This window comes from Pundamilia nyererei, unplaced genomic scaffold (genome assembly GCF_000239375.1).
Source record: "Pundamilia nyererei isolate P.nyererei 1_Seehausen unplaced genomic scaffold, PunNye1.0 scaffold00002, whole genome shotgun sequence".
NCBI classification, from domain to species: domain Eukaryota; kingdom Metazoa; phylum Chordata; class Actinopteri; order Cichliformes; family Cichlidae; genus Pundamilia; species Pundamilia nyererei.
This window is the reverse complement of record NW_005187403.1, coordinates 1,623,392-1,644,383: the sequence shown is the minus strand read 5'-3', so window position 1 is coordinate 1,644,383 and position 20,992 is coordinate 1,623,392. Positions and strand designations below refer to the sequence as shown.

The 20,992-nt window shown below is 37.7% G+C and overlaps 3 protein-coding genes across 4 annotated transcripts in view; 2 read left to right on the top strand and 1 right to left on the bottom strand.

Annotated features, from left to right (window-relative positions):
- Window positions 1-1,017, top strand: LOC102214642 (proteinase-activated receptor 3-like; the record flags this gene model as incomplete). The annotated part of the gene is made up of 1 exon (XM_005720511.1): window positions 1-1,017. A coding segment is annotated over one exon (1,017 nt), but the record flags the coding sequence as incomplete, so codon positions are not given.
- Window positions 1,018-6,090: 5,073 nt separating this feature from the next.
- On the top strand, window positions 6,091-8,053 carry LOC102207905 (proteinase-activated receptor 3-like). Its single transcript, XM_005720092.1, has 2 exons — window positions 6,091-6,252; window positions 6,757-8,053. The coding sequence occupies exons 1-2, from the start codon at window positions 6,186-6,188 to the stop codon at window positions 7,821-7,823; spliced, it is 1,134 nt and encodes a 377-aa protein (XP_005720149.1). The 5' UTR covers window positions 6,091-6,185; the 3' UTR covers window positions 7,824-8,053.
- Window positions 8,054-9,111: 1,058 nt separating this feature from the next.
- LOC102207442 (synaptic vesicle glycoprotein 2C-like) overlaps window positions 9,112-20,992 on the bottom strand; it is a 64,490-nt gene continuing 52,609 nt past the window's right edge. For both annotated transcript variants that reach the window (XM_005720091.2, XM_005720090.1), the window contains exons 9-13: window positions 19,889-20,053; window positions 18,198-18,331; window positions 16,016-16,219; window positions 15,701-15,860; window positions 9,112-14,411 (exon numbers count right to left, since the gene is read on the bottom strand). In XM_005720091.2, the coding sequence (XP_005720148.1) occupies window positions 14,228-14,411; window positions 15,701-15,860; window positions 16,016-16,219; window positions 18,198-18,331; window positions 19,889-20,053 (847 nt within the window). In that variant the 3' untranslated portion in view covers window positions 9,112-14,227. The remainder of the gene's footprint in view (window positions 14,412-15,700; window positions 15,861-16,015; window positions 16,220-18,197; window positions 18,332-19,888; window positions 20,054-20,992) is intronic.

The window sequence follows — 20,992 nt, the reverse complement described above, 5'->3', positions numbered from 1 at the left end:
AAAGGGGCCCCAGTCATTAACATCCAGCCCTTCGTAAATGGGACTCAGGCTTCCTTTCTAACTTATTCCTCTCCAGCTCTGAACTTGCTCAACAACAGCACAGTACGGTACCTCGGTGGTTCTCTGAGCACCCGAGTCATTCCCATTATTTACACGTTGGTGGTTACAGTTGGGATTCCAGCCAACGTCAGTATCTTGTGTTTGCTAGTGACTAAAATCCGAAAGGTGTCTTCTGCCATCCTCTACTGCAGCCTGGCTGTCTCCGACCTCTTCCTCCTCCTCTCCCTCTTCTTTAAGGCTCACTACCATTTCCATGGAAACCACTGGGTTCTCGGAGAGACTGCTTGTCGAGTTGTTACGGCATGTTTCTACGGCAATCTCTACTGCTCGGCTACGGCGCTGGCTTGCATCAGCATCGAACGCCACCTTGCTGTGGTGTACCCGTTCCTGTACAAAAGTATGCCCAAGAGAATGTGCGCTGCCTGGGTGAGCCTGGCTCTGTGGGGGGTGTTTGGTGTCGCCATCATCCCAGAGCTCATCGTCCAGCAGAGCTACTGGCTCCCTCACCTCAACCGCACAACCTGCCATGATGTGTTGCCCCTGGATCACAGCTCTCACATGTTTCTGCTCTACTATCACCTGATTCTTATCATCTTTTTTCTTGTGGTGCCTCTGGTTGTTATAGCTGTGTGTTTTGCCCGAATCATCAACAAGCTCACAAGGTCACATTTTGACTGGGTGACGTACATCAAAGCAAGCACACTGGTGTTTAGTATCTTCCTGGTGTGCTTTGTCCCCCCTGGAGTCCTACACTTTGTCCATTATGTTCAACTGTTTGTGGATGGAACAGAAACTTTGTATGTGTACTTTAATGTGGCAGTGTGTTTGTGCTGTGTCCATGCCTGTCTGGATCCCTTCCTTTTCCTTTTCATGTCCAAGGCTGCACAGTCTAGGTTTCATTTTAAAACTTTCAAGAGAAAGACACTGAGCAGTGTCTTGTTAACACGTAACACGTAGACTAAGGGTTAGCAATAAGTAATTATGACTTTTTATTTTTGTAGCCAATCATGAGGAAAACGATTCTCCTTGGTTGCTATCCAAAGAGAAATCAAAAATACCTATTCTATTCATTTAAAACTTGCAGTTTACCTGAACCTGATTTTATCTTTGTTTAGTTTATGTGTGTGAGACACATATACAATTGGATATTAAAAAAAGAAAGCACTAACAGGCCAATTTATTAAGAACAGCTTACTAGTACTGAAATTGACACCATTTTGCCTCCAGAACGCCTTTAATTCTTCATGTAATATGTTCTGCAAGTTGCTGAAAACATTCCTCAACAATTTTGCCTATATTGACATGAAAGCATTATGCCGTTGCTACAGATTTCTCAGCAGCACATCCATGATGCATGATGTGATTAGCCAAGAAGTTATCTATTGCTATTAAAAACTATCACAAATCAATCAACATGAGTGACCTAAATCTTGCTAAGAGTAAACCTAACTTGATAATATACTTGTTTTGTTGCATAAATAATAAAGAAAATATCTGAAACGTTTATTCCAGAAAAGAGTTTTTGTGGCATTTTCTTCTTTTCCCTCCACATTCTAAAGCTATGAAATCACAATGACATGAAGGGTTAGCTGCAATGTTGATCCTGGAGGAACATTATTAGGATGGAATGCCACTGTGTGAAACCATGTGAACTGTAGTCTCAGTTGTACACACAATAAACACTGCTGTGTGATTAGATGTTAAGATAACACACTTATTTTGCAGGCAAAAATCAGCACACTTAAATTTCCTCTTGCTTACTTTGGCTCTATAACTAGCACATGATGTTTATTTTCTGAGTCTATAATACTAAAGGCCTTCCTGATGAACACTTCTGATGTTGCGTGAGGCTCACAGTTTAAAATTTGTACATTAAATTATGTGAAAAAGCATAATCTTTCTACATGTTGGTCTATAAATTGTGTTTAGGAGAAAAAGTTGTGGGAGTCACAAAAGCTGTTTGGGGGAACAAAAGTATAACAGCTGAAAAGGAGCAGCTCTACACCTTTAAACTAAACCTGGAGAGGAAAAGATTAAATGATGACCAAGTTGAAAACACAAGCCTAATCTAGAAGCAGGTCAGTAATCCTGACTGTGGTGTACCTGGGTCGTAGTACAGAAATCCTATTCCCAGCTCTTAATATGCTAACGATACAAATAAATTGTTGTTTAACCTACAGTATTATATTCTAGAAATCACACCTTTGTTGTGGGTGTCCTGTGAGGACAATGTACATATAAAAAAAAATCAGAAAAACAGGCCTACATCTTGAATTTTCAAAGAGTGTATTACAATATTAATAGAAAAATCAGATGAATTAAAAGGCTGGGTATTACATGCTGTCAACATGCATGGGGGCAATAAATATATGAATGAAAAATGAAAATGAAAGCTGCAAAACAGCTCAGGCAAGCTTATTATTATTAGGTAATATTATATTATTAATAATGAAATCGTAATATTATATTATATTATATTATATTATATAAAATTACTTATTAAGTAATTTCCATATTTAATTTCCATAGTTAATCTGAAAGTGCTGTGAGCGTGCACCTGATCAACATGCCTGTTTTATTAGACTAGACATGATCATATTATTATTATTATTATTATTATTATTTATTTATTTATTTATTTTTATTATTATTATTATTAACTTTTTTTTTTTCAAACTCCATCTTCTCTGCATCGCAAATGTCGACCGAGGTGGTTAGCAAGACGAAATTGTCATGATGCTAAATCACTAAAGCTCATTTAATTAATTGCTAATAACTGATGCCATAACATAGGCAACTCCAGGCCTCAAGTGCCGGTGTCCTCCAGGTTTTAGATCGCACCCTGGGTTAACACACCTGAATCAAATGATTAGTTCATTACCAGGCCTCTGGAGAACTTCAAGAAATGCTGAGGAGTCATTTAGCCCTTTAAATCAGCTGTGATGGATCATGGACACATCTAAAACCTCCAGGACACCGGCACTCGAGGCCCTACCCCTGCTGTAGAGCTAAAGTGTTAGTTGGGGGGGGGTTCATATATTTTGTCCAGAATGTGTGCGTGCAGACAATCAGTAAATAAATTCATACTGTTTTCGTGATAGCATAGTTTGGTGCAACTTTCCACGTGGTCACTGTTGTTTATATTTGCGTCATCGGACAGTTTACTACTTTGTGTGCTGAGGTTTGAACAAGCTCATATGAGTTGCACCGTTTGGTGAATACTTTGTGACTTTATTGTTGGTTCACTGTGTAGACATATAGAACTTTCTATATGTTAGTACATATAAATAGTATGTTTATTTTAAGTATTAATTTCTGGCGTTATGTTTGAGAAATAAGCAGTCAGAAAAATAAAATCATGTCCAAATAGACGTTACATTGCAGGTTTATACAGAAAATATTTATCTGTTTATTATTAGGTCATTTATTCCTTGTTACAGAACCACGCCCCTCTACATAGAAACAACAGCACAAGTAATTTATTTTTTATACTTAATTTCAGTAAGCTGCATTGTAACCATTGCCCCCTGGTGGCTAAATTTTTTATTTATCATTCACCAAATATATTCTTTAACTCTACTGCAGTACTTTAGTACATGTAAAATTTAAGTTTATTTATAATGGCATTTTATAGATATTACCATGATTTGTTTGACCACAAACAAATCATATAAATCCGCATAAATTTTGATGTTGTGATATCCGTCTTACTTAAAAAATGAGTAGTCTGAGGGTTTGTGTGAACAAAGTGACTTAAAATCAAGTCATACTAATACACAACTACATTTTTATAACAAATCTAAAGGACTTTCAATAATTGGTTAATCAAGTTATTAGTCTTTGAAATTATTCCTTTTAACAGCCCAATACGAGTAGGTGGGCATGTATTGTGTAGCTTCATGTTTACTATTCTCTTCATTATTTGAGCCTTCAAGGGTGCTGTTATGATTTGGCGCAAATACATGAAGGTTATAAATTCTTTGTTAGTTCTTTTCTGGAAGTTTTAAACTTAAACTGTTTGTCATTAGAAAATAGAAACAGAAAGTAACACAATGCGACGACACAGGAAAGATGCAGTTATTTTAGGCATACCACTTGCACCACTTTTAAGAAAAGAAGGCGGGGGATCATGCTTAGTATGACTATGAAAAAAGCGATTTCTGCCTACGTCACCACTGTTCGTGGTAGACAAAATGGGTGATATTTAACTGGTCGCAAATGACTTGTAATGACTTGAGGAAGTATTTCTCTTCTGTCCCCTCACGGCCACTTGTGCCTCATGACACTCATTACACATGCATTTAGGTCCTTGGGGGTGGGCATGGTGTCCAGAGGGGGGGTCTGTTCATTCAGCATCACCACTGGTGCTGGTGCCCACTTCTCAATTTTAAAACAGCCTGTAGACATCGAGGGTCACAGACATACATTATGTTGGTCGGCTGCTGCTTCTAAAAATATCTTGTGTTATTAGTACTGTGTGCTTTTCAGTAACAGTTATCATTTATTCTTTACTGTTATTATTTATTCTTTACTATTATTTATGCATATGTCGGTTGTCTCCCTTTCTGTCTCTATCCCTCTTCTTCTCCTCTATTTTTCTCTCCCTCTCCTTCTGTTAAATTCCTTCCCAACTTCTCTTTCTTCTTTTTTCCCATCCCCTAGTGTTGTCTGTTGTAACTATAATAATTCAAAATAAAAAATCCTAATAAAATTCTAATAAACTATGACTATCAAGTGGAACATTATGCAAAATATCATAATGATCCACTTGGGAAAGTAAATCTGTTGGGCCTTTTTTGGCCTTTCAGATAACAATTCTGACTGACACACTGCCGGACAGGAGAAGAGGAAAAAAATGTAAAGAAATGTCTGTGAAGGTTCTCAGTCATCCAGGTCATCGTAGTCAAAGGAGCTTGCAAGGAAAAGCGTCTGGACTTCTTTAAGTTACTTGAAGACGTTTCACCTCTCATCCGAGAAGCTTCTTCAGTTCTAATGTAAAGAAATGTAATTAGTGGAGGATGGTCTCCGACTTTCACTGAAACATAGATTAAACATAACCTGTTAGTCCTCCTCAAGGTTGAAAAGAACATTCTAAAGTTTCCATTAAGTTGACTACAGTGGGGAACATTTGGTTGTCTCAGTTTGAGTCATCTGTGACATTTGGAGTTTGACGTCACAACAGGAAGTTGAGGTCACTGCTGGGGCACAACAGACCCTGATACTGATGTTACTTCTTCCCTCTGATAAAAATATACGCCGAAAACAAGGCCCGGGTCACATCTGTGATCAGCTGGATGTCTACAATAATAAATTATTCTTTGATAAAAGCAGAGAAAATACTCCAACAATCCTTCCACCAGCATGTGTCCTGATCTGTCTTACCCTGATCACTTTCAAGCATATTAAGTTTCCTGTAAATGTAAAAGTGAAATGTAAATAACATGCCAAAAACACAGAACTTAAACTGCAGTAACAGAAACCTTCTTAAAGGTTTCTGAACCAAAATGAGTAATGTTTTTAGTGAGCGTACCTGTACACAAATAGCTGCAGAAAAGGAAGGGAAGACAAAGCTGCTCGTGTTGAGGCAGGCTTATCATCTTCACACAGGCATTTCCTTGACTCACCAGTTTTTCCTTTTTCTGTGTGTTACCTCTCTTCATAGCTCCAAACTTAGGCATCATATAACTTGCAGCACTAGGAGAACTGTGTGAAAATGTATATTTGAACATTTCTATTTAAGACAGTGAAAATGATACACAATACACACGGGAAAAACTGCGCAGAAAGTTCTGAGTAAAGTACTGAGATATCAGGTAAAAAGTGGGTCAGTATTTGTTTTGGCAAAGATACAGCAACAATAAAATAGTTTTCAGACAAGACAGAGTAGGGGAGTGAAAACCATTGTCCTTCATATTCAAAACGAAAGCAAAGATATTTTGTTTTGATACTGTGTTGGGTGAACGTGTGATTTTTTTTTTTTTCTTACAAGGGTCGGCTTTCAAGTTCCTCCCACAGAGCTAACTGAGCGAAGCAGACTGGGGTGACAGGGAAAAGCAGTGATAACAAACAAAGAAGACGCTTGCTAGTGACTCTTAAGCTGGGAGCCGATCAACAAGAAGAAAAATATGGGGAAACTACTCCAGGTTTTCTTCGTTTTTGTCCTCTGTATAAGCAGTACACAGCAGAAAAAAGGTAGGAGAAGCTTGTCAAAATTCAACAACAGCTTTAAGTAACAGTTTCATGGACTTGAGAGATAATCTAAAACATCTGGCGGTGTTGCTGAGGGTTGCCGGGTAGAATGACTGTTTGGTAAAAACTGGCTGAAACAGGATTTGAAGCAGATTCATGACCCTGAATTATTTATTATACATATATATACTTTGAATAGTTAATATTTCAATATCTTGACATCATATTCTCCAGCTATTTCAGTGAGAGGATTTTTTTTGTGTTTTCTGAGTTTCCTAATCATTATTTGTTCGTGGAATTTAAGTTAGATGAAAGTGTTTTGAGAGCATTTGGCTACAGATGAAACTAAATATCTAAATACCTAGCACATTGTATAGATACTTTGAGCCAGTATATTTGAAATCTATGTTGGTACAAATATATTTGAAATTCATTTACATTTTGAATGACCTGCAGTAACTTTCATTTTTGTATTGTTTTTTTGTTTTTGTTTTTTGTTTTTTGCAGGACAAAAGACACGGAGGGAGCAGAAAAACAGCTCTGAGGTTGTTTTTCCCATGCCCAGAACATTTAAAGGGGCCCCAGTCATTAACAATCAGCCCTGTGTAAATGGGACTCAGGCTTCCTTTCTAAATTATTCCTCTCCAGCTCTGAACTTGCTCAACAACAGCACAGTACGGTACCTCGGTGGTTCTCTGAGCACCCGAGTCATTCCCATTATTTACATGTTGGTGGTTACAGTTGGGATTCCAGCCAACGTCAGTATCTTGTGTTTGCTAGTGACTAAAATCCGAAAGGTGTCTTCTGCCATCCTCTACTGCAGCCTGGCTGTCTCCGACCTCTTCCTCCTCCTCTCCCTCTTCTTTAAGGCTCACTACCATTTCCATGGAAACCACTGGGTTCTCGGAGAGACTGCTTGTCGAGTTGTTACGGCATGTTTCTACGGCAATCTCTACTGCTCGGCCATGACGCTGGCTTGCATCAGCATCAAGCGCTACCTTGCTGTAGTGTACCCGTTCCTGTACAAAAGTATGCCCAAGAGAATGTGCGCTGCCTGGGTGAGCCTGGCTCTGTGGGGGGTGTTTGGTGTTGCCATCATCCCAGAGCTCATTGTCCAGCAGAGCTACTGGCTCCCTCAGCTCAACCGCACAACCTGCCATGATGTGTTGCCCCTGGATCACAGCTCTCACATGTTTCTACTCTACTATCACCTGATTCTTATCATCTTATTTCTTATGGTTCCACTTGTGGTTACAATTGTGTGTTTTACCCGAATCATCAACGAGTTAACAAGATCACACTTTGACTGGAGAATGTACATCAAGGCCAGCTCACTGGTGTTTAGTATCTTTCTGGTGTGCTTTATACCCTCTGGAGTCCTACACTTTGTCCATTACGTCCAACTGTTTGTGAATGGAACGGAAACCCTGTATATGTACTTTAATGTGGCAGTGTGTTTGTGCTGTGTCCATGCCTGTCTGGATCCTTTCCTTTTTCTTCTCATGTCCAAATCTGCAAGCTCCAGGCTTTACTTCATGTCTTTCAAAGGCAAGACGCTGAGCATATCTTTCTAATAGAAACCTGTTTAACAGTGTTAAAAAGTAAGTGATCATACTTCTTATTTTTGTGGATGATAATGAGAGAAATGTTCTCCTTGGCAGGAATCCAAAGAGAGATCAAAAGCACATGATTTTTCATTTAAAACTATAAATGGATTTCATCATTGTTGTATTAACCTTATTCTATGAGTCATAATTGTTGTTTTATTATAAAAGTTCTGTTTTTGTGACACCCACACACAAAACGTAACTCCTATATTTAAAAACTAGAAAACAATAAGAAACTTGAAAGTGTAAAAGAAAAAAGAAAAGAAATGTATACGTACATAATACATTTTCCTGTTTAATGACAGTAGTGGCAGCAAGATTTACAGCATGTAGGGTCATTTTATGCTTATTGTAATTCACAAGTTATTTGAAAAGATGCAGTGCAATGATACATAAAATATGAGTTTTAGTGTCTGCCATTTGGTTGCTATTATAATAGTATTTTAGTAAAGCTACTGTAATCTCCATAAACAATTCATTAGAGTAAAATGCATATACATATGTTCATGTTCCCTGAATTTCATTTTTCTCTCTACAGTGTTTACAGTAATTTCCCTACAATCCTCTGTTGTGTAACTACCCTGAAGATTTGAACTGGAAGTTAATTTCATGATGGGCTTTAGCTAAAACATAGCTGTGTGTTTTTATGTCAATTTGTATATGTATATAGTATATGGATGTACATAGAAGATGAAAGGATGTATATTATTTTTTAAATTAAATAATAAATATAATTAATAAATGTGTCAAGTAAGAATACTATACATCTATACTTAAAAAAAAGATTTCATAACCTTTTTGAACTTTTACAGTAGTATATAACTATATTCTATACATTTCTGTATCTCCGGCTTTCCTGTGAACTTTTCAAAGATATCATCAGTTATTAAACTACTCTACTTCTCTCTGCTCTCTACCACTGACTTGGTATTTCCTAACCAGCCTTTGACAGGATGTAGAGTAAAGTGACCCTGAGGAGTAGAAAAGTCTACTGTCCGTCCGTCACGTCACACTGGGGTAGTAAAAAAAAGAAAGCACTATGTTAAAATTTTGTCTATGACTCACTTCTGGCTGTAATTGACATTAATGATAAGATAGTTTACTGAGATTAATCTTTATTCTTTATTAAAGATTCTTTGACTGTGTCTTTGAATAAGGGCAGGCAGAGAGAGTTGCATGTTTTGGTAAATTTAGTATGAATGGCACCATCTGCTGGTAAAAATGAAAGTTCAACAGCTGCTCAAATGAAACTCTTTATTCAATATGTAGATACCAGAGGAATCCACCTTTACACTGTATTCACTAGAGCTTTTTATCAGCCTTATCAAAATAAATCATGTCAAGGTCAGATTTTTATCTTTACACACACACCTGCACATGTAGTTTGACAGCAGAGCTTTTCAAATCTGAAAGTCTCAATGGTGGCACTTTAATTCCTGCTCCAGTGACAATAATGACTAATCTAACTCGAAATCACCCGAAAAACAGATCTGACAACCCCTGCTGGAGGTCAGTTTGTAGTAAATACAATCATCTCATCACTAGCATGCCCCTTCACAATGACGCAGAAGAACAATTCAGTTTAAGGAACACCTGTCCACAACAAACCTGACAACACACGAGAATGATACATTCACCTTTAACCCGGGAATCACATCTGTTAACCTCCACAGAGGAACAGCAAAGACACCAAAATGGCATATAGCACACAAAACAGAGGGACTTAACAAACATGCAGGGTTTCAGTCTGGAAACTGTGATGTACAGTATAACAAGTTTGTTCAGCACAAGTGGAAGAGCGAAGGAGAAGCCACAAGGCAAGGCCGAGGACAGACAGAGATAAAGCATCAAACACAGGAAAGCAGATTCATATCTTGAAACAGCTGCAGTCCATTTATATTGGTAGAAAAAGGAAATGATTGGTCAATAATAGGTCCTTTACTACCAAAACTAAGATATATGTGAGAAACATAATATAACATTCAATAACAGTATCACCAAAGCTGACAAAAATTATGAAATTCCAATGATTTTTTGTATGATGGAACTAATGCAGAACAAACTACAAGTTTATGTTTTACAAATGACCTAATGTGTGTTAACATCAACTCATTAGCACTAAAGCAGGAGGTTGTTCAAGCATATAAGTCACAAAAAATAATGTTCTACAAATAACTTTTTTATTTATTTTATTAGATATCCCTCTCTGAGGTCACTTTAGTTTTGTTTGTGGTGCTCACAGTGCTGAAAAGTGTGATTTGTAAATATTTCCAAATATATAACATGTGTTTCCTTTGCAAATTAGGAAAGAAATACTGTTGAATCCGACTTCCATGGATTATTCAAAAATAACTAGCATTTCAGGATAAACTTTACTGTTGACTCCCCCCAGTGCTTGATTTTGGGATGACCAAAGGTGAACCAAAGTTAGGCCCAAGGTTGGTCCACTTTGGATCAAAGCGACTTCTTTGGTCCAGACTGAAATATCTCATTGTTCATGTTCCCCAGAGGATATATCCTACTTAATAAAGCAGTTCATTAATTTTTCTCCATATCTTTAATTAGCTAGATGGTTATTTTTGTCTTTTATGACATTCACCTCCAAAAGACACCACCCTTGTCTGCACTGCACTACAAAATATTTATGCTAGCACAGGAAACGCACATGCTAGCTTAGCCAGCATGATAGTGCAAGGCTGCAAAGGCTAAAGAGCCTTTAAAATCTTAAATAAGTGAGCATCACAAACAAATTGAATTTGCAATCTTACCATGTTTTTGTTTTTTTTGTTTTGTTTTCTTGTTTTTTTAGAATTTGAGTGACTTGGCCTTTTACACATGGCTTTTAGTTTCAATTCATGATATAAATCAAAATTTAAAAACCTCAGTTCCTTGGTTTAAGAAAAAAATTAGAAAAAAATATCTGTCCACATAGTGTTAGTCTAGATATACATGCAATAAACTTACAGTCATAGTCAAAAAGTTCTATATAGTCATCACAGGCATCAGTGTCATCTTGTGGGCTTTTAATGAGTTCTCTGAACTGTCCTTTTTTTTTCCAGGATGTAATAATTGTGCAGCATACAATTCTTTAGTCCTTTAAAACACAAAAATTGGGCGCACAAGTTTGAATTTGTTTTGGATATTTGGTCAAATGTTTTTTAGCAAGTTATACCTCGACTAGAGGCCTTTGTTAGCCATGAACAAGCTTCTGTGGTTAAGAAATAAGTTAGAATGTTCAGGAAGTCTGAAATCAAAACTGCTGGAACACTGGCATCACTGTCCACATTGAAGCCAGTTTTATATCACCATGGCCTGAGAGGTTTTGGACCAAGAAAGAAAACCCCTGAACCAAAACTGACACCTTCAAGCTTGAAAGTTTTATGGTCAGATGAGACAAAGACTGAGCTGTTTTGCCACAATGACAAGAGGTATGTTTGGAGCAGTAAACATGAGGCTTTCAAACCTAAGAACACTGTACCAAATGGCAAGCATGGTGGTGGCATCATAATCCTCAGGGGTGGTTTTACTGCCAGTGTACTGATAGAGTGTGCGGTGGATGAAATAATAAAAAAGAGAGATTACCTCAAAATTCTTCAACTACAGCTGAGATCAATAGCTAGGTGGTTAAAACTGGGGGACAACTAGGTGTTCCAACAACATAATGACCCCAAACACACATCAGAGCTGGTTTTGGAACAGTTTAAGCTTGCTAACATTATTCTTCTGAAATGGCCTTCCCAACTAACCAATTTAGATGAACCCTGACACTTCTGCTAAGAACAGTGGTCAAATGTCCAACTAGAATTATGCCAGAAGCTTGTTGATGGTTACTAAAGTGGTTGATTGAGTTATAAATTGTTAACAGTCATTTAACCAATTTCAGGGGTGTATATAAATCTGTGTGGATTTGACAATAAAATAAATTCACCTCGTGTAGCCAATTCTTATTTTTAAAGTAAATAAAGATGTGTGCGGTACAATCATTCCAACCTGAAAAAAGAACCATTCAAAGAAATCATTAAAAGCCCAAATTCACCATGATATTCGTGGCCATGACGAGTGTATGCAACCTTCTGATCACAGCTGTACATACAGAGAGAGAGAGAGAAATACACACACACACACAGGTGTGCTCACTGCAAGAGATAGGAATGAAAAAAGCAAGATAGAGCAGCAAAGCTTCCAGCAAGGTTTGGAAGGAGAGGTGGGCTTGACGGTAAGAGAGGCACAACATCTGAGAAAGGCCTTTGAGTTTCAGGCGGAGCAGCAGCAAGGCAGGAACAGAGTGAAAAGACAGACAAAGTGACACTATGAAGAAACCAGGACAATGAGACAGATAGAGAGGGGAAAAAGACTCTAAACATAATTTGATACCAACAGAAGTTTCCTACAGTATAAATTCTTTTTGGCAGATGAAATTAAAAGAAAGAGCAAAGCCCTTCATAGTGAACTAAACAATACCAACACGAGAGATGCAGAGAGGAAGCATTCAGACAAAAGGATTCCAGGCCCAAAAAAGTCTCTTACTGTAAAAAGCAGAAAATGTAAACTTCTTTTCACTTTAGAAATGTAGCTGCTGAAGTTGCCAGTTTGGACTAAACTACTATGTATATCATTATTGATTTTTATGGCCTTGTCATTTTTGCAAATTGCAGCAAAAGGCTTAAGTATCATCAACCTATTTTATCAATGGAGTGAAAATTGTAGGAGCAAAGTTCAAACACAGTAAATCGCCACCCAAAAAACAGAAAAGCACATTGGTAAAGCAATGAATGAGACATAAATTAATAAATAAATAATAAAACAGCCTGTCTAATTATAAACACTTAATAAATAATTTTTAAGCAAGCCAACATTGCCAACTTTCAAGTTTTGACTCAAAACAATACCTCTTTCCCCATCCTGGTGCTATATGTTGATCACAAATTTGCTTTAGGTTTATTTATGAAATTTAATGATTTTAGAATGAACACTGAAGATCCTAACCATGTCCAATGATAACTGTACCTTATACCATTAAAAGTGTTTTCATTGTTACTGGTCATAGTTACTGTAATGACTATAGCATGAGATATGAGCAAATAATATCCCAAGGGGCCAATAAATAAATGGGGACTATTTTGGAGGCTTACATAAATAAGCTGAACTCAGTTATGCTCACAATTTAATTTTATATCTTTATAAACTCAACCCTTTACAAGAGGGTAACAGCTCCTATATGTAGCTAAGTCACGCATTGATACATGAAAAAGATTACTGCTACAGAAAGCAACTGTGGACAATATCTACAATAAATAAACAAATAAAAATAAAAACTTTAGAAAACAGATGAGACTTGTACACACAGTAAATTAAAAATGTCCTAATGGCTATAATAGAGAAGGCTAAACAAGTAATTAAACTGCAGCATGAAAACTGTGACTGTGTGTGACATTACCTGTCTGGAAAAAAGTAGAAGATAATATGCTGACAGATCTTTATCACTTGTGTGTCATGTTCATGAATGTTCATGCTCATATGGATCCTTCGGTTATATAACATTTACAAATTTAAGCAAAAAGTCAGTGGGAAGACTCCTATAAACAGCTGAAAGCAATAAACTGAACTCCTGTGCTCAGCATTTTGTGCAGTCATTGTGCATGAAAGGTCTTCAGTTATTTTGGACTGTGTGTCCTTTTGCTGACTAAGGGCAAGCAAATTATTGACCAGCATGAGCCACACAAGGTAGAGCCTCAAAGCAAGTGTCTCATGCCAAAAGCTTGACAGTTGGCAACCCTGAGCTGCTGCTGGTGGCTTCAAATGCACATGTAAACAAAAACGTCACACATTTCCTTTAATCAGCATACAACTGATTGGAACTCGGAAGGGGAAGGTTACTAGAAACCCAAGCCTTTTGCAGCTTTGGCACATGCATTTGTGGGCTGCATGTGTGAAACCGCCCACTGTAGTGCTGAGCTGCAATGAGCTGCTGTTATAAAGACTTTAATCACCGCTGATAAATTTAGCTTGCTTCTGAAAAGCTTTTTTTTCCTCCAAATTCCTGCAAGAATGCCAATAGCTCTGGTAAAAAGCCACTGGCATAACATTTGATATTCTAAATGAAGCTCCTCTGTACACCTACTGCTCTGCAAAACTGCATTTCATTATCCTAATTTACCAGGTATTTCTCTCAGAAATAACAGAATAATAAAACTCATCATGAATCTGAGTTTGTGAACATATTCTGCATATTTTATGGAAAAAAAGTAAATAAAAAACAAACTGCAAAGCGCATTTCAAAAATATTTTCACAAATCACTTTCTGTAAATATGTTGCTATTCAGTAAACTGAGAAAATACCTGGTAAACAACATACTGTTCTGTGGTGAGGTTTACATGAGGACATTGGCACGTGTGTCTGGCAGTCGGAGCCCCACTAGCCCGCCGCCAACCAACACGGATGATGCCAGCAGAATGGGAATGGCCTTGGTGATGCCAACCAGAGAGCCAAAGATCAGGTTGCCCAGCACCGCTGCCAGCTTACACATAGCATTACAGAAGCCAAATCCTGTGCCCCTACAGACAAAGAGGAGAAGAGGGTTACAAATGTACAATAAGTATGTCTCATTTGTTTCTTAACAATGTGAAACACCATGTTTTCTTAAAAATGCTGCTGCAAATATCCCAAATGTGCAGAAATTTAATTTCTATTCAGTTCTTGCTGTAGTCAAGGGCACCAGAAGAACTTTTGATTACTAATACAAAATCAAATCTCCTGATTGCCACCAGTTTAGAGAGCCAGAAAAAGCTGTAGATGATACAGAAGCCTTGGCATGTTTTTTACTATAGTTCATAATAAAAACTGACATGAGCCCTGAAACACAGTTTCTGATGCAATTTCTGCACCGGGTGTTTTATAACAAAAACTGACCAGCTTCCCTATGCCTTTGCTGTTTCTAACGTCTTGACCTCCAAATATGGTCTTTGCAGCTTGATGTGGCTTCTATGAAAAGCATGGCTATTTCAAGGGATGGAAAGTTGAGAGACACTTCTGACACACATCATGGTGCATCTTGTAGATTTGCAAGTTTCGTCTTGAGTATGGGCTCTCCATTTAGGCTCACATTAGTTGGTTTTTGCAGTGACGGGAAATAATAACTCCCTTCTGATATGTTCAACCTAAAGTAATGAACCTGTTTTGAAAATTTAAGTAGTAAAAAGTAGAGGTATTTACTGTATGTTAAACTGTAGGGAGTACAAATGATAAGTTGTCAGAAAAATAAATGCTCAAATAAGGGTGCCTGAAAATTCAACTTAGTACAAATTACAAAGTATTTGTACTTCTTTATGTCCAACCTGTGTCTAGAATTAAACAGTCGACTGTCGTGACAAAAAAAAAAAAACTCCCAGTACTGTGAAGTGACATTACAGTCTGTGAATGGGTCAGACTTTGGCTGTGAATGTCCTCAGTGTTTCACTAATAAAAGGTTTGAGGTTGCTACTTATCAAAGTAAATTTTAAATTATTTATCACTCCCAAAACTTCCCAACTTTGAAGCAGTGCTATAGCACAGCACTGCTTAGTTTTATTCAAAGATCAAAGCAAAACTTCCAAGCATGAGGAAAAACTCGATTTTTTGTTTTGTTGTTGTAATGTTTCTTGGCCTTAGGCTTCTGCAAGACTAGTTCTTGAAAAGTCTTGAAAAACAAGAAATAATAAAGACGTGTTCTTCTTTATCTTTCTTTCATATGGGGGAACTGACAAGACAAAATTTTGCACAAATATTGGTTTGCTCAGTGATAAAGCACAGAGCCACACTATTTCCTGTATTCTAAGTTAGTATATGCAGTAAGTGCACCACTCACCTCCTGTCTGTTGGGTATAGTTCAGTGGTGACCACATCCAGGGAGTTCCAGGCGGAGATACTGAGGCCGTTGTAGAGACAGAGCATGAAGATCATCATTGACTCGCTGGTGCCAAACCAAAGGAAGAAGCAGCTGATGCCTGATAGCACCATGGAACCTCCTGCAGAGCACAGCATGAGCTTTACATCTTAAACTTGAAATAACTTCATTCACGTCACTAGAGGTCACTGCAGGCACAAAAGCCAACTGCACATGACACTAGAACAACAAGGGGAAAAATTGCTATTCATATCCCACATCGAAAGGAAATCCTACCTAACATGCTTAGGCGTCCTATTTTGTCCATGAGGAGAGCAGAGACAATGTTTCCAGGAAGCACAGCCAACGTTCCCAGGAAGTTGACAAAATAGACCCAGTAGGCACTGTAATCGTCATCAAATGTCATCTGACAGCCTGTCTTGTTGTGGTGAAAAGAGCTGTTGATCACCCTTGAATTTGTCAGCTTGGTGTCATCAATATCTGTAAATGTAGAAGATAAAAAGAAAGGTTTTACATGTTGACTCGGGATTAAAAGTTTGTATCTGACTGTCACCTTCTACTACCACTTGCTATTAACTCGAACAGTGGCAGACAAGACATTATGCATTGTAACATGGAAACCAACACCTAAGAGTATGTTCAAAAGCACAAAAGCACAAAAAAACACAAAGTGTTTTCTTTGTTATATCGAGACAAGAATGAGCTTTAATCTCAAATCTGATCATGACTCTTGGGCTCAAAACTACATAAAATACAACTAATTGAAAAAAGTGAACAATGTATATCCTAAGACCAGATGCAAGACGTGAAGAAGCAGACAGATAAATGTTAGCTGACAAAAAGGGTAAACATAAAAATGACCCAAGAACACAAGAAAGTTAAAAAAAAGAAGAAGATTATGAGTGTAACAAACAAGACATTCATTAATATGTTAGCTATTTGTTAGATTCAGATGTATTGATAGGCACATTTGATCAAAGCCATTCTTACTCCAGTCATGCCAGTTTAAACTAACTATCTCCTTACTGTAGCATGTTTTGCCTGCTAGCTGAGAAAACTATAATTTGGGATTTGCCTGGTTTATGTGGCTAACAGTTAATTTGCCTGTCATTGCTAATGTAATTTGCTAATTGCAAATTTTTGAATTTCATTGACATTCCATGATGTGTTTATAAGTTGCTAAATAACTGCTAGCTTCTTCCTGTCTGAACAACCCTTTACATACAGTCCTCTAAAAAGCTAACAGCACTTAGCTTGATGGCTATGATGCTATGCATCATTAGAATACTGACTGCCTAAAAAGTTTGCTTGGACAGGATAGGAAATGACACCACAGTCCATTTAACATTACTACAGAGAGTCAAAGTACTGCAGTACTACCAGAGTTCTTTGTCTTCTCTGCAGGATAAAGGACTAAAGACTAAAAGACAGACAACAGCACAAATATAAACAACTACGATGCTGGTTCATGCTGTTTGAGTAAAATATCCATTGTGTGGCAGTTCTCTGGACAGAAACGCTTTGTTGATGCCAGAGGAGAGTGGCTAGACGATCTCAAGGTGACAGGCAGGGGGGAGTAACTCAAATAATCACTCGTTAAATCCAAGGTATGCAGAAGAGCATCTCTCAAACACACAATACGTGAAATTCTGCTCTCTAGAGACACATTTCCAATTGCAAAAAGATTTCACATCTCATGGAGCATTACTGGCAAACCCGACATGCCCATGCTGTTGCTATATTCAGCGCATTCCTGAGTGCTGAAGGGGACTGATTTTCTACCATGTGCTCCCTCAAGGTCTGATTCAGCTCCAATTCTCTCAGACCATTTAAAACACCTCTCCTGCCTTTGCCTTTTGGTTCAACTTGTTTCTTTGTCGGCCTTAAAATAACTGGATTACACTTTCATAACTTAGATTTATTAACAGTACAGTTTGACACTTTTGGTGCTGCTGCAATTTTAAATTTGTTCCTGAAAAAGAAAACAGTAATCAGCAAGACCGCCTTAGTAAAGAAAAATCCACATGCACAGAGAAATATTTCTAAATAACTGTCTGACTGAACAATCACATAAGAAAATGTATCTCTGCAGGAGTCATCATGTGGTTACAAACTGCCATTTTCAGTCCTCCCAAGCACAGCTTGGCCCACTTTTTTGTTGTTAAATAAAGTCACAGTTAGTTCAGAGAGGCAATCTGTGCAGGGGGCACAGAGGTTAAGCAGTAATTTAGAGGCATAAAGCAGAGGTATAAAATGCTCAAAACCATTCTTTCTTCTCTGAGCAAGAAGTTTGGATCCATAATGAACTGCCAGACAGAGGCGGGGAGCCTGAGTGAGACTTATGTATAAGGCAACAAGAGCAAAATAGGATTTTCTGGGTTGAAGAGAAGTACCTTTGTTCTGGAAAGGCAGAAGAGAAGTGCCCTGAATAAGTGTGCATTTTACAGATGTGGTTTACCTGTGTTGTAAAAGAAGGAGTCTACAAAGGTACAGTTCCTGAAAAGGGATCCTACTGAGGAGACATCTTCAAAGTAGCAGTTGAGAAAAGATGAGTCGATGAACGTGACTGCCTTAAACCTCATACTGATGAACCTAAAAAATAAAAATAAAAATAGGAAGTGGACAAGGATGGAGTTATTGCAAGAAAGAAGCACCTACTGACAGCGATATGCAACACACATGATTGACAATTAGGGTGATGGCAGATAATTTTCCTTCAAACCAGGGAAATGCAGAGTCACTATTTCAGTGTCTGCACAGACAACAAAGGCAGGGATGAATTGCTGAATGCAAACCAAACGGTCCAATTTCAAACTTCTTAAGATGGAATATTAGAAATTAGATGTAACAAAGGCTGCTAGATGGAAGTGAATAGCTGGATTTAACCTGATATAAAACCTCAGCAGAAATTTGAAATATTTCTACTAACATTTTTTTATTTTTGGAGATACAAGGCCTTTTACTTTTTACTGAATTAATTAGGCATTGAGGACATCTGTAACTGAACGAATAAAGCACTTAAAACCAGAATGTATGATATTCTTTATAATACTAATACTAATACTAATATAATAATAATACTGTCCACTTCCGTTTGAGTGTCTCAAACTGGGGAACTATGGATACAAATAGCTGTAATTCTACAACAATTCAACAGTTAATGCAATACTTTTGTTGAGCCCCTCAAATTAAAGTTGAAAGCCAGCACTTTAATCACATGATGTATTGGTTTGATTTAAGAGTCACTGTGGTGCTAAAAGAGGCCAAATTACAAAAACAAAAAAGGTCACTGTCCTCCAGCAGAACCAGGAATTTCCCACTTCAGTTCACCCTCCATTCTCCACATTTTTTTAATCATTCAGGAACAGGAAAAATAATAATAATAAATAAAAAAAATAATCCAACTTGAATTTTATCGAAGTACTGGTCAGCATGACAGCATCAGGAAACTGGTTTTTTTTGTTTATTTTATCTTCAAAAAACATATTTATTCTGTTCAGTTCCACTCCATATTTGTCCATGGTCAGCTGCACCCCATCTACAGTGGATCTGTTCTCCACCAATGGTATATGTCCCACAGTTTGAAAACCACCAGCATCTCCTCCCTTCAGGATGTCTGGCCTTAGCAGTCAGTTATCTATGTGTGCTATTTCACACCACGATACACAGTACATGGTACTGTTTTTGATTTAATCTCTTATAATAAATGCACTCTGGTCTCCAGTGAGAAGGCAAAAAGAACAAAAACAGCATATCAATGTGTCTTCGCTCGGCTCTGTTTGTGAGAATTGTAACCAGGAGGAGGACCAGATGTGTGTATATGGGTGGAAGAGAGACCGTAAGAAAGAATAAGGAAGAGAGATAAGCTTTTTAATTTCCTGGTGGCAGACGAGAAAGAGGAAAGATTTATATTACCTGCAGTGGTGTGTTGTTTGTGGGAATGACAAATAGTACTGCTATCCCACAACAGGACAAGCAGCTTTAAACTCAACATTGTGCTAAAAGAGGCTTACAGGTTTAGATCACAATGTGTTACCCTGTAGCTAGTTTTAATAATTTCTCCCACTCTTGATATCGGTGTCTGAGAAAGCTGAAGATCACTGGAAAGTATTCAAATAGAAGTCGGTTTGTGCACCAAGCCTGGCGTACCTGTCATTTACAAAGACCCCATTTCTGTGGATCTGGTTCTCCAGGGTGAAGTTGAAAGTGAAGTCTTCAATGCGTTCATTGTTATGAATCTTCACTCTGGAGGCGTACTCGTCAGCTTGAAGGTGCTTGATGACATCTGGGAACCACACAGACAGCCCGTAGTACCTGAACACAGCAAAAGATTCTGTATTAAATTGCGTTACATATGGTCATTTTTAATAACCTCTAGTAATAGTCACTTTCTCTATTCTCCATCATCTTATTCTGCAGAATTGCGTTAAACAAACTGGTTAAAAGATCCACTGTTCTCTCTCATCTCCATACCTTCTCAGGTATCCCGTCTGGACCAACAGCTTTTCCATTCCGCATCCTCGTCATAGCTGACCACACTTTCTTTTTATTAATCCTCCACACTTGCTGATTCACCATCTTTACTCCATCTCCACTTGTCTCTCTCTCTCTCATTTTCTTCAGTCATAAGCTCTTCATAGTACTTCTGCCATCTTCTTAACACACTTTTTATACTTGCTAGCACATTTCAATCTCAATCTTTAATCACCCTGACCTGCTGCACATCCTTTCTGGCTCTATCTCGCTGTCTAGCCAATCGATACGCGTTAGTTTCTCCTTCCTTAGTGCCCAGACTCACCTACAACTCAATATATGCTTTTTTTCATTTGCTTCTGTCTTTACCATACAGCCAGGTTCCCAGTGCTCCTGTCTTTTTCTTTATTTTCTTTGCTAACATCTTTCTTTGAGTTGCTTTAGTCTTTCCATAAGGATCTATATTAAAAGAACATGAGTCAGATGCAACACTACTGCACAACATCTGCTGAGAAATATTTATCTGGATGTACATATATGCAGATGGTTAGGTGGAAGGTAAAAGACATGAAACTGTCTTTGTTTAAATGATACTGCTTTGTCTAAATTGCCACAAAGTCATTAGGACAGTGCAGCGTTAACTGACCACAAGTTCAAAGCCATTGCCCTGATGTTGATGTTTTCTTGCAGAGGTAGAGTATGAGGTGTAATTGAATACCAGTTTTTTTTAAACAAACAAACAAACAAACAAACAAACAAACAAACAAACAAACAAACAAA

Excerpts from the sequence above, each read along its gene's own strand:
- LOC102207905 (XM_005720092.1), top strand. The coding sequence starts at position 6,186 with ATGGGGAAACTACTCCAGGTTTTCTTCGTTTTTGTCCTCTGTATAAGC. Across the intron at positions 6,253-6,756 it reads CAGTACACAGCAGAAAAAAG|GACAAAAGACACGGAGGGAG; the intron begins GTAGGAGAAGCT and ends TGTTTTTTGCAG.